Consider the following 12,978-nt stretch of genomic DNA (forward strand, 5'->3'; position numbering starts at 1 on the left):
CCATAGACGTCCTATTGTATTACATAGTTGTTATTGCAAGACTTGGATTGGCGACGTCTCTCTTCTGTTCTCGGTGTCTCCTGACCCACTTTGGCTTGGCGACACACTAGTTTCTCCTGTGGGTATCGTACTTCAGCACTGACAGCTGCTCCCGCTTGGCCGTGTCTGCTGTAGTTAGTCGCCGCTCATGGAGTCCCCAAAGTCTAGCGAACAGTCGCTGCGTGGCTTGTCAACTGCTCATTTGTCAATGTAATTGATTTTATGCCAAAGCTGGAGACTAGGCCAGGTAGTCAGTCCAGCCTGGCAGCTGATATATTATTCGATTACAGTTGGCAAATCAAGTGGAAGCGCTGCATTGACTCATTGGGTTAAGCGGCAGGGTCAAGCCGCAAGCTCAATGCATTTTCGCAGTTTTACAATTGATTTTTAACACATCGAGCGGCGAAGTGCAATTGTTGATACACTTTGATTTTTTATAAATATGAAAAAGGGTGTGCTAAAGTTGTACAAGTGTATGTAACAGGCGTAGAATAAGAGTGTGTGGCACATATTCTTCAACAGCAAGCCAAACTGAGTTGATATAGCAATGTACGTCTGTATGAGCGCTAAGAACTCAGAAACTGTAAGAGTTAGAGGAACTAAATTTGGTATGTAGCTTCTCCTATATCTGATACAATTTGTTTATTTTTTTATAAAATTTTGTTCCACCCCCTACCCCCTAAATAAAAAAAAAACGTTTTCAGTGCACTAGAAAAATCTTAAATAAATTACACATATATGTTTTTGACTGCCCTAATCAAAGTGTATATAAAAGTTTTGCTGCGCCAAACTTAAAACCGCTTACTTGTTTTTTTTGCCAGCCCTAGTCGCAGCTTCTGTCTTGGCTTTTATGTCTACCTGTTGCTGTCTGAGACGCTCATAAATTTTTACAGCTTTTAATTTGCAACGACACTGCACATGGCCAAGGCCTAATCAACCAGGCCAATACTGTACTTTTTATTTATATTTTGAGTCTCTCTCTCTCACTCTTTGTGTAATTAATGGCAATAGCTACGTAATTTTGATTGGTCTAGCTAGACAAGACTTGTAGCTCTGTTTATTGTTTTGCTTTTCTCTCTGCGCTGCAAATAAAGTTGTTTACTAATTAAATTGCTAAGTGCCAATAAAATTGTACTTAGACTTCTCACGCATAACTGTACGTTAAGCCGCTCATAATAGTTCAACGCGCTATAGACAACTTCCTTATCTATTTATAATGCAATTTATTGCACTTGGCCAAGCCAATCAGAGCAAATAAGATGCATTGCTCCTGAACTTTCTCCAGGCCAGTAAATGTTTTAAAGTCGACAGCATGCAATTCAGCAAATAAATGTTAATATTACATTAATTTAAATAAATTTAACGCCTCTGTATTTCTTATAGCTGCAATTGAATTTTACATGTTTTATAAATGCAACTGATATTTATATATCAATATTTTAATGGAAATTAACACAGCACCATAGGGAAATTAAGTTTCTTTGAAATTTAAGCTTGAAGCTTCTTCAAATTTATGTGAGTTTGATACGTAGTTTAATAAAAATTATAAAAGTAATAGAATAGCTTAGTTCAAAATTAAATTTTAAATAAGCACAAATTTTTAAGTTTAAATTAATTTAATTCAAAATTTAAACCCAATATTATAAGCTTAGAGTAAAAAGTTAGAGTCCACTCAAAGCGTTAAGGATCTAACTTGAGCTTAAGTTGCCAAGTTTACAAAAAGAAAAAAATTTGAGGCAAATTGTAAAGATCTTCGCCCACAAAATTATCTACTTAGCATTTTTTTATAGAGAAATATATACTATTATATTTTTTTATTGTAGAAATAGTATTTAAAATGCAAAAAATATTTATATTTGATATCTGCATAATAAACAGAGTCTAACAAACTGAGACCTACTTAAATTTTAAATTAGAAATAATACTAGTTAAATAATTTATCAAGCAGCAAGTTGGCAACTATTCTTGGAGCTGGCCCAAAGCGATCTTGGCCAAGCGATCATGCAGCCACTTAGAATGCAAACATTTATGCAGTTAGCAGCAGCGCTGAGAGAGCGAGACAGAGGCTGTTGTTTTGCCTTTTTGATGATTACAAATTAATCACACTTTAAACATGGCAATTACGCAATGTGGCCAGCGGTACTTGAGAGCTTTGTTTAAACTTAAAGATGCATCTACATGCAGTGAAGATACTGAACTGTTTATATGGAAAAATTGCTTCCTTTCGCTGTTTAACTTTCGTTTTAATAAATAATCAAGACGAGAAGACGGACGGAACTTTAAACTGGGCGAACGTCTTTGTGTTCGTCTTTGGCTTTGGCTGCGGCTCGTCATGAGGGACTCTCATGTAATTTCCAGGCAATTTCTCATACCCATAATTGCATAATTTCAAAGTTGTTGGCAACTTAATTGCGCGCAACGCGACTCAGGCTCAGAGCTCAATAGGCCCCCTCTCAGTTTCTGATATGAGATTGGGTAGCAGTGTTGTCAGCTTAGCTTTATTACGGCTAGAGCGAGCTAGAAAATGCAAGAGATTTTATGCGTAATTTTAATAAAATATTTTTAAATATTTTATAATCACAAGAGAATTTAGGAGTTTCTTTTTTTCTCGATTTTGTTCCAGTGAATTTAAGCTTTGAAAATATATAAGAAATTATGTCAGCTTAGCTTTATTAAGGCTAGAGCTAGCTAGAAAATTAAATAGATTTTATATATAAAGCATATTATAATAATAAATGTATGCGTGATTTTATTTAAATATTTTATAAATATTTTATAAGCACAAGAGAATATAGAAAATTATTTTTTTTCTCGATTTTGACGTAAATGCATTTAAAGTTAAGCTTTCAAAATATATAAAAAAAATTACAAAAGTATAATTTAATATTATTCCATTATTATTAATTTAATATTATTGCTTATGGCTGTAAAATCGCTAGATTAATTATAATTTTATTATAAAATATATCTATATTTATAAATGTATATATAGATATTTTTATTTATTTTTTTAAGCTGAATTTAGCTTATTTTTGGCAACACTGATGGGCACGCAGCCTTAGAGCTGCTGCTGCTTTTGATTTTGCTTTGGCTGTCTTCGTCTTCTGGTGTAAATAAAACCTTTTTAAACGCTTGTCAGGCTCAATAGCCGCAGCTACTACCAACTACAGGCAACAACTGCAACTGCCATTTGCCACTGCTGCTAGTTGGTAGTTGAAAGTTGGCTAACTGCCCTGGCCTGCTGTGATGAGCCCTCACTGCTGCCTCTGACTTCAAAGCCGCGCAGCTCATCATGTGTTGCTGCTTCTTCTTCTTCTTTGCTACAACCGCCAACGCCTGACAGTTTGACTGGCAAAGTCTCCATTTGCTTCAAGCTCTGCGCCGCTCACTTCAGCCCGCGGCCATTTGAGTGAACAAAGCTAATACGCTTTATATTAAATTTGTTTTCTGGCCTTGTTTTGCTTGCTGGCCTGCCAGCCTTATAATCAAGCAACCTGCCACAATTCGTTGGCCCCGCTGCTGCGCCTATTTGAAATGCGTTTGCTGCTGCTGCTGCGTTTCACATCAAATTACTCAATTAATTTCAGTTAAATTAAAAACAACGCGCAGAGCAGACTCTGAAATTCAACGTACTCTGGAGCAAATATTTTTGGTCCAGCTGGGCGTTTATCACAGCAGGCAAATGGTCTTTAATTTGGCATCTGCATTTAAATGTTTGACAATGGCAATTTTTGTGTTAATAGAGCAAAGGCGCAGCTAGTGCTACCTTAAAGCTGTGAAGCTTTGGAGGAAAAACTTAAACACAGTCAGCAGCTGTACAGAAAATTGTGGTTGTGGTTTAGATTTATAGAAAGTTGCTCGGCATAGCTAATAAAGTATAGTAAAAATATAGTATAAGCCAAAGCTAATGCAAAGGCTAACTTATAACATTATTAAATAATTTACACACTTTTAAAGAAAAGCAGGCTTTAATCTTATTATTATTTTTATTAATTAACTAATTTAAATTTATATAATTTATTTCTCTGTTAGTTTTGCTCCACTGTGCCTGTTAGAAATGTTTGTAGTATTTCAATATTAAAAATATATCTAATATTATTATTTTATTTTTATATTATATATATAATTATTATTTTTATCTAATTGATTTCGGTAACTGTTACTGATTAATCAATTTTCGCAGCATTTTTAAATATGATAAGAAGCTTTAACTATTATTCATTTTAATTATAAAACTAATTTTTAATTTATTTAATTTCTTTACAGATGCTTATGCTCGACGCTCTTCACGCACTTGTATTGTATTTTTTTATATTATTATTTACATTTTGTATATTATATTTATTAACTTCAAATTTCCATACATATATCTAACATTATTGTGAAACCAAACGCGTTTATATTCTTGAGTTCTTAACGATTTAAGCTTTAGCATTTTAAGCACAAATTTAAAACATTTTATTTGATAAATATAAATATAGTTTAAGTTCCCAAAACTTGTTAATATAAAAATAATAATTTTTAATATGTTGCTTTAACAATTGTTACATATGACTATTGCAATTTTAATATTTCTAAGCGCGTATTCTAATTTATTAGAATTTTTACTGCCTTGTGGCTGTAATTTATGCTAGTTATCGATGTGACTTGGCTGCTGAAGTCTTAAGGCCTAAGCTAGATTATTCGCAAGCTTAACAAATATGATATGCAAGACTATGAAGCTGTAATCGAAAGCTTTGCTCATTACTCTTGTGCCTTGTTGCTGGCAAATTCGCAGGCAAGCGACGCAAACGACAAAAGACCAATTTGTCAAAATGGCTTATTGACGGATTTGGGCTGTGCGACAGTTTGGCAGGCATTGGCTAAACTTTTATACAAAGACAAGCTTGACAGCCAAGCAAAATCTTCAACTGTTCAACTTTGTATGCGGCTGAAGGCCATTAGAACTCACTTTATGAATGTTACGAGTGAAGAATGCCTTACATTTCGCAAATCTTATCTGGGAGAGCGCTTTGCTGCATGCAGCATGCGGCATGCGGCTTGTCTATGCGCCTTTTGGGGCCCATAAATTTCCCATTTGCAGTTAGCCCGCAGAGCGCTGCTTGGCCTGTCTAGCAAAATATTTGACTTAGTTTTAGCTGCAAGTTGCAGTCTGTGGACTCCAGCTGCGTGGTGGCTGCCACGCATGCGCTCCATCTAAGGCAACATCACAGGGGGGGGGAGCAGGCAGCACAGCCTGCGCCAAAAAGCGCCGTTAACCTTGCTCGTTGCTTATCTCTCTCCTATGTGTGTGTGTGTTTGGTTTTTACTTCTGTTGCATAAACTGGACTGTGGAGTTAATGCCAAATGCGTGAGCTGTGGGCCGTGCCGCAGCTTTGATAGCTGCCACGACTGCAGCGGAAATGCAATTAACACTTTGGGCCATAATTGCGTGCCAACTGCATTTGGCAGAACACTGAACAGTTGAACTGGTTTTGCTTTCGGCCTCCCCGCTCGGCCCACTTCATACAGCCGAAAACTATTTCGGCAAACTTTGACTCATCTTTAACTGCCACAAGCTGCTAAAGTGCAAACAATAAACTTTAGCAAATTGCCTAAAGAAAATGCATTGTTAAATTTATGTTATAGCACATAATTTATAAATTATGACATGCATAAAATTTTATGTATTGAACTAGCTTACAAATATTTACAATTATTTTTAACATTTATTTGCAATTTTATATTTTTGAATGTATTTTTAGCATAATTATTTGAAAATGAATTAATTAATTAATTAATCCCAAAAATAAAATTAGTATTACTTATTGAGTATAAAGTTAAGACTTTATAGAGCAATAAAACCATCGCTATTAAAAATCAGTCGATTTTAAACATAAAATTAAAACATTTGTAGCACAAATTTAAAGCAGAACTCTATTACATACTATATAAAATAAAATTTATATGCAAGCTGCTAAAACTTGTTGAAATTTGCCTATACAATCATTTAATACTCTTCGATTTGCTAGTGAGCGCATTTAGCTTAACTAATTCATTAGATTGCTTGTACTTAAGTAAATATGTTATATTGAAATTATTAATTATTATTATGCTGCTGACCTATTGCAGCCTCAAAGCAACTAACTAAATGTGCTTGTGCTAAGCTAATCAGTCCACATGTCAAGCGAGAGAAGCGCTGCTTTCGTTTTTCGTTCGTAAGCGCACGATCGACTGCGCTGCTGCTCGATGGACTGCGCTGCCGCTCGATCGACTGCGCTGCTGCAACTAAACGAAAGCGTCGCAGCTGCGCTGAAGAGCGAGCGCATCGTACGATGTGTGGGTGGAATTGGGTGGCTTTTGCTTTGACTGCTGCTAGAAACTGAGCGTGAGAGCTTCAGCTTAATGCGTGTACTCCAATTATTTACATTTTATTCTTAATCTAGCAGCTCAATCAAACACTCAAGACACTTACTGAACTTCCAAGCAGTGTTGCCATTTTAGCTTAAATATTATTATAGTAGCTAGATCTAGCTTTTTTGAAAGTGAAATAGCTTATAGAATTTGGAAATAGCTTATGGCTTGAAATCTAGTTATTTAAATTTTGATGAAATGTCTTCATAATTTAATGAAATTTACAGATTTTAGATTTTACAACTCTCTCGACCTTTTTTTTATGTTTTCACATGAATTTTGACGCAAATTTAGAGTCTAGTTTACTCTAGCTTATGTTGCCTCTCAAAATCTGGCAACAGTGCTGCCAAGTGGCGTCGTTTGTTCTCTTATTAGTCAGCCTCCCACTCAGGAGCGCTGCTCTTCGCTTAAATGCTTGGAGAGCAACGTTCGTTCATATGCACTCGATCGCTCAGCGCTGTGAGCGGCTACGACTGAGCGTATGCGTCGCTACTTTTTAGCTGAGAGCATCGCTCAATGTGCATCGTTTGAAGCATGATACTCTTCTTTTTGAGTGTTTGGGTACTCAGCTTCATTCGCTCTCTCTCACTCCGTATACAAAACGAAAAGAGCGAGAGCGAGAATGCAGCAAAAAGGAAGAAGAAGCTAGTTAATATTTGTGGTTGAAAAGATACACAAGAGTGGTCGTCAACGGCTACCTTGGTCTCCTGCTCTATCTATGGTCCTCCTGGACTTGTTGAAAGTTGGATGGGAAGTTGGCTGTATATCTGCTCAGATAGCTGTGCGCAGTATAGAAAATGCAGCCTGACAGCAGCTGAATAAACTGTGTCTTTCTAGCTTTAAGTCTAAACTCCTCAGTTGATTTAATTTCAATTAAAGGTGTACAACAAAGTAAGTTGAGGCTAGTAGGTCATTAATATTTGTTATCAATAGAATTATTTATAGCATATAGAAGAAGCAGTTTGAATGAAATATTCTCTATTATAACATAGAATAATTTAAAAACATAATATAATAAATGCCTCAATAATTGCTAGTTAAGCAAACCTCGACTTATTTTAAAATCTTATATAATTAGAATTACAAGAAGAATTGATCTCAATAATGATATTATTTTATATTTATTAGGCTCAAAAATACTATTGCTTATTTATTTTATTTATGGACACATCCATTTGCTGTCTTTATTTCTATCTATTGTTCAATTATTCATCACTGTAAATAAAAGTTTTAAGCAATTTGTATATTATATTATATTTATTTATATGTTGATATATTTGTAGCATTTCAGAGCATATCTTAAAATAAAGCAAATTATTAATTAGTAGTGATGAAATTTCTGCTTTCCCGCAGCTCACTGCATATCTTGATCGTAGCAGCGAGTTGCATGTCGACACTCATCATCATGCACTTGATGGAATACTAAACCAAATACATTTGAATAATTAATAAAATATAAATTATGCTTTGAACAACTTACCATTCTTGGTATTAAAGCAGTTCCATTGACTAAGCTCACATTGTCCGGCAAACTCCACAACGCATTTGTCATTGCTGGCGCAAACGGGCAGCGCCTGCTGAGGACACTCGAAGTTGCATTTGCCACGCTGCACCAGCTCACGTTGATGCTCAGTTAGCTCCATCAGTGGCGCATCGGAGTCAAGCAGACGCGCTTGCTTTTTACCCACAGGAGCGTGAGTAGAGCTGCTGGCCACTTGAGCCTGCAGCTTGTGACTCTCTTTGATGGCCTGATTGACAATGTGCGGAATCTGTGGCATGGACACGACTGCAGACACTGGCGGCATTACCACTGGTTGCTGCACATGTGGCGGCAACAAGTCTCTTGCCAGCTGTGGCACGTGTCCAGTTATTGTTGTCGCTCCAATGGGCTTGGGCAGCTGTTGCAAGATCTGATTAACATGATTGGTTATGAGCATTTGTATGTGAGCGGGCAGCTGCTGCTGCTGTTCCGGCTTTTCCAGCTCCACAGCTTGGCTAACAGCCAATAAAGTTGCTATAATTATATTAATTAATTTCATTACATTCAATTAAACTCACACGCTTACCAATGACAATCAAAAATTTCATATTTGTTCTTGTTAACGCTTTGAGTTCTTCTGTTTAATTTCTGCAAACGATCCTCGGCATTTATATGAACTGCATGTATAACAGTTTTGTTTGTTTCGTTCATTATTTAAATGTAACATTTATGTTAATTTACAATTTTAATATTGCTCACTCCATATTTGCACTCAAAACGAGTTTTTTTAGGCTTAACCGCTTGACTCGCAGATTAAATTGCTGCCTGCTTTCGGTTTTAATCGCTTCCTTATGTTAATATTACGACAGTTGATATTTTTATCTGACGAACTTCAGTCTCACCTGGGGCGTGTTCACTGTCAAAGCGCGAATTTGATAACTTTATATAGAAAAAATTGCAATTAAAATTTTTAAATCTATTAAGGGAAAATCGTCTACATTGCTTTAATTTTTAGAATTTTCTGCATTGAGCTTAAGTATTTAAAGTTTATATAATAAATTAATTTATATGATAATATTTAATTTGACTTTGTATTTTATTTTTATTTAGTGAACTTTTTTGAATTCTAGTAGCGTATTTAAATTCGTAAACAGCATTAATTTAATTATTATATAATACACATATATAGTATAGGATATATTTTTGCATATACAATGTACATTGAGCTTACTTCATTTTTAAATGATTAAGTGTTACACTTAATTTAAAATAAAACACATTTAATATTATTAGTCACACTTACAATATTCAATATATGAGCTCAGACTTATTGCTAATTTAGTTACTTTAGCAATGAACGCGTTTAATATATTTATACTATTTTTGCTAGTGCTGCAATTAAATGCAAGCAAATTAAAAATAACAGTCAGTTCAGATCCAAAGATTTCAGTTTATAAAATGATTTGCAATGCAGAAATTCCTGCAGCTTGTTTAAAGGCCTGTACAGTTGAAAGCAAAAAGGATTTGAACTAATAAGCGAATTTGTACATCAATAATTGAAGTAAGATTAAAAATTAAATGAATTAAATAATATTAATAAAGCAAATAGCGCAAAATGTGGCTGCAATGTTCGAATAATTCGAATAATTTAAGCAGCAAAGCGTAAATAATTAAGAATTCAAAACAATATGTGCAACAAATTGTATTTCAATAATTCAGAATAGTAAACAACTAACTGCAAAAATTATTTTAGTGAATCAATCAACAAAAATTATCTGAAGCATCTCTAGACCCGCTCGAAGCTCGATTTTGTTTTGATTTGAAATTTTGTTTAATATTTAAGCTTCAGCATAGTTCTGCTTGATATTTTATAATTTAGTCAACAACACTTTATGTTAATTTATTTTGCCGCACTATTTTCTAAGCAGCAACTACTATCTTAACTTAACTTATGCACTATATAGAATAACTAAACAGTCAGTAGTAACTCTTTATATATATGGGTGGATCAATCAATATTCTCTCTGAACTTAACGCAGTTTTACTTTATTTACCATTCTGACTTATCATAACAACCCACCCAGTTATGCTAATCTCTTCGGGTCAGTGTTTGCTTTTCTTTTTCTTAGACTTATGCTTGGACTTGTCGCTTTTCTTTGACTTTTTCTTATCCTTTTTGGATTTGCTCTTTTTGGACTTTTTGTGTGATCGCTTGCATTTGCTGGTTTTCACTTTTTTGTGCTCACTGCAGCTGGAATCGGTGCTGTCATCTTCGCTATCTTCGCTGCTGAGCACACGTTCCACCCATTCCTCGTGCTTGCGCTTGGCGGGCGCATGTTTCTCCCAGAGCTGCTGCAGCTTGGCATCAATGGAAGCTTCAGCTTGAGCAGCAGCGCTAGTGCTAGCGGGTTCCGTTTGCAGTTTGTCCGGCATCTTGGGTCCGTAGAGCTCTTCTGTGGGCACTTGCGCCAGTTCCAGTTCCTTGTCATTTTTGAGACGCTCCTCGCGCGATTTGTATGTTATCTTCAGCTTGTTGCCTTCAATGGGCGTAAACTTGGCGGGAGCTGGTGCCACAGGCTCATCTGTTGGCTTGAAGAGCGCAGCGAAAATGCCACGTGGTGGAGAAGTGTTCCGCAGCACATTAACAGCTGCAGCATTGGCCAAATTGCTGCTGGGCAAACCTAAAGCTGCTTGCATGTCGCTTAGTTTAGTGTCCAGTTGCGGTTCAGGCTCCTCTTCCTCATCAGTGTCATCGAAGATGCTTTTGAATAGATCTACCTTCTCTGAAATGGGTTTGTCTCGAGCAGCATCAACAGCCTGTTCCAGCGGCGTCTTGGGCACAAAGGCGGGCTTGGCTGGAGTAGCAGCCACTGCAGGTTTTTCTATTTCCACTGTTGAAGCAGGCGCAGCAATTTCTGGCTGCGCTGTGGCTGTAGCGCTGGGCTTGGGCTTTGGCTCCATGTGCTTGGGTATAATGCTGGGCGTTTGAAAGTCTGTTTTGCTGTTTACGGAGCTCTCCAGATATTCAAATATGGACATCTTGGGCTTGGCTTTCTTCAGCTCTTTCTCTGCGTCAGGCAGCGCGCCACCAAAAGGTTCCGCTATATTGTAGCGCTTGCATAATAGAGCGCTAGGCTTCCACATGCTCTTGCTGCGCTCCACAACAATCTTGTCCCGCTGCTTGGGCTGCACCTGCTGCTCAACCTGTTGCGCATGCACTGTTGCCTCTGATACAAATCTATCCTGCATAAGTCCAGCCAGTGGGCGATAGATTTTGGCTGCCTGTATGAATTCTTTCTTTTCCATTTCACGATCCCATAGCGAGAGCGTTACGGGCTGCAGCACAGCTAGAAATAGTGTAATCTCTTCATCATCTTTCAGCTTGGCAGCGAGAAACTTTTCATAGCGCTGCTGCTTTGCATCATTGCCCAGAAAGGGCTTAAAGCCAGCACCAGCTGTGTTGACAGGCAAATCTTTAGTCATTGCAGCAGCTTTAGCCAACAGCTCCAAATTGGTTTGCTTTAAGTCCGCGCTAAGCTCCACTGCTGCAGGCTGCTCCTCCCCAGTTGTAGTAATAATTCCGCCTTTGGTAAAATTATCACCAGCTGCATTTATAAGCTCCAGCAAGGATTTAGTTTTAGTTTGCGTGCTAGCGCTGCTTGCGGACTTGAATGGATTTTTCTTGGACTGCACATCTGCAGTTTTCGATTGCTTTTCATCCAGCAGCTGCGCACGCTGCTCTGGATTCAAATCATGCCTGCCTAGTCCAGCTCGCTTATGCTCTGTAGCTGCCGCCAGCTGCTGCTGCCGTTTGGCATCCATTGGCGCAAAGCGACTGCGACGCTGCAGCCAATTGCGTGGCACATAATCACGTGGCAGATCAATAGCAAAGGGCGCAGCCAATGTGCTGCTTGCTTTGTCCTCACTAAAACCATCGATCACATGACGCTGCTGCACATGCGCCACTTTCTTTGCCCTTGGCTGCTTGTCCGCCAGCGAAAAGTCATAGCGCGTCATATCGTCGCGCGCATAAATATCCTCATCCTCCTCCTCAAAGGCGCCCACACCAAACGCCTGACCGCGTATGCTCAGCTTTGGCTGCTTGGCTGACTTTTCCAGCTCGCCGAATAGATTTATATGCTGCATGGGCGTTGCAACTGCGCTGCTTTTGCTTAACACTGGCGCACGACTCAGCCCGGAGTAGCTCATGCCAAAGCGATTATGCTTGGGTGTATAGAATATAGGCTCATAATCATCTGGCGCAAATGTTATGTCCTCATCTTCTTCATCCTCTGCAGCATCATCTTCATCGTCGTCCGTTGCACCATCGGATCTGCCTGGCAGCTCTTCTGCTCCATAGTGCTCACGCAAATACTGCTCACGTTTATTTCTCGCCGACGCTTGTTTCTTCTCCTTGCGTGTTTGTCTTGGCCCCACGCCTTGGCCATGCTTCCAGCCCATGCTTTTTAGTATGCGCACAGCTACTTTGTCGCGCACTGGACGCAGCAGCTGCTCCAGCACAGGCACACCCGGTATAGGGCCATCCGCCTGCGGCTGCATTAGTTTGCGCTTGCGCTGTCCCGTGCGCTGCTCCTGCTCGCTGTCCTTGGCAAACTCATCGCGCGTGCGTATGCCCTGCGGCGCAATACCAAACTCGCCTAAATCCTCATTGTCCATAAAGTCTTCGGGGCGCTGCTGCACTTTGCTTGCCTTTTCAGCACGTGAGCTCTTAAAATTCTGCGGTGTCCAGCCCTCAAGTGAGCCAACTGTATTCCAAAAGCCAGCGCTAAAGCCACCAGTGAATGCGCCATGGAAACGTCGCTTGCCATTTTCATCTTTGACTATTTGATCCTCTATGGCAAGTGGCTTCTTAGCGGGCACTTCATCTGCAAAGCAAAAAAAAACAGCAATAAATACATTGCTTTACTTTTATTTAGTTAGTTACCTTTCTGTATGGGATCCAATGGCGTGCCAAAGCGATGCAGATACTCCTCATCATCCATTTTAAGTGATACGTTTTGCTTAAAAACCAGCAGCAAGAGCAAAACGTTTTTTATTTACAATTC

General features: G+C 38.2%; 2 protein-coding genes across 2 annotated transcripts; both read right to left on the reverse strand.

Annotated features, from left to right (window-relative positions):
* Window positions 1-7,696: 7,696 nt before the first annotated feature.
* On the reverse strand, window positions 7,697-8,600 carry LOC108599302. The gene is made up of 3 exons (XM_017986103.2): window positions 8,499-8,600; window positions 7,913-8,446; window positions 7,697-7,854 (listed from the first exon to the last, which is right to left on the reverse strand). The coding sequence occupies exons 1-3, from the start codon at window positions 8,518-8,520 to the stop codon at window positions 7,787-7,789; spliced, it is 624 nt and encodes a 207-aa protein (XP_017841592.1). The 5' UTR covers window positions 8,521-8,600; the 3' UTR covers window positions 7,697-7,786.
* Window positions 8,601-9,555: 955 nt separating this feature from the next.
* LOC108598541 (G patch domain-containing protein 1 homolog) lies at window positions 9,556-12,964 on the reverse strand. Its single transcript, XM_017985224.2, has 2 exons — window positions 12,858-12,964; window positions 9,556-12,798 (listed from the first exon to the last, which is right to left on the reverse strand). Exons 1-2 carry the CDS (start codon window positions 12,913-12,915, stop codon window positions 10,016-10,018), a joined length of 2,841 nt encoding a protein of 946 aa, XP_017840713.2. The 5' UTR covers window positions 12,916-12,964; the 3' UTR covers window positions 9,556-10,015.
* Window positions 12,965-12,978: the final 14 nt, after the last annotated feature.

Source organism: Drosophila busckii, chromosome 3L, assembly GCF_011750605.1.
Source record: "Drosophila busckii strain San Diego stock center, stock number 13000-0081.31 chromosome 3L, ASM1175060v1, whole genome shotgun sequence".
Lineage (NCBI taxonomy): Eukaryota > Metazoa > Arthropoda > Insecta > Diptera > Drosophilidae > Drosophila > Drosophila busckii.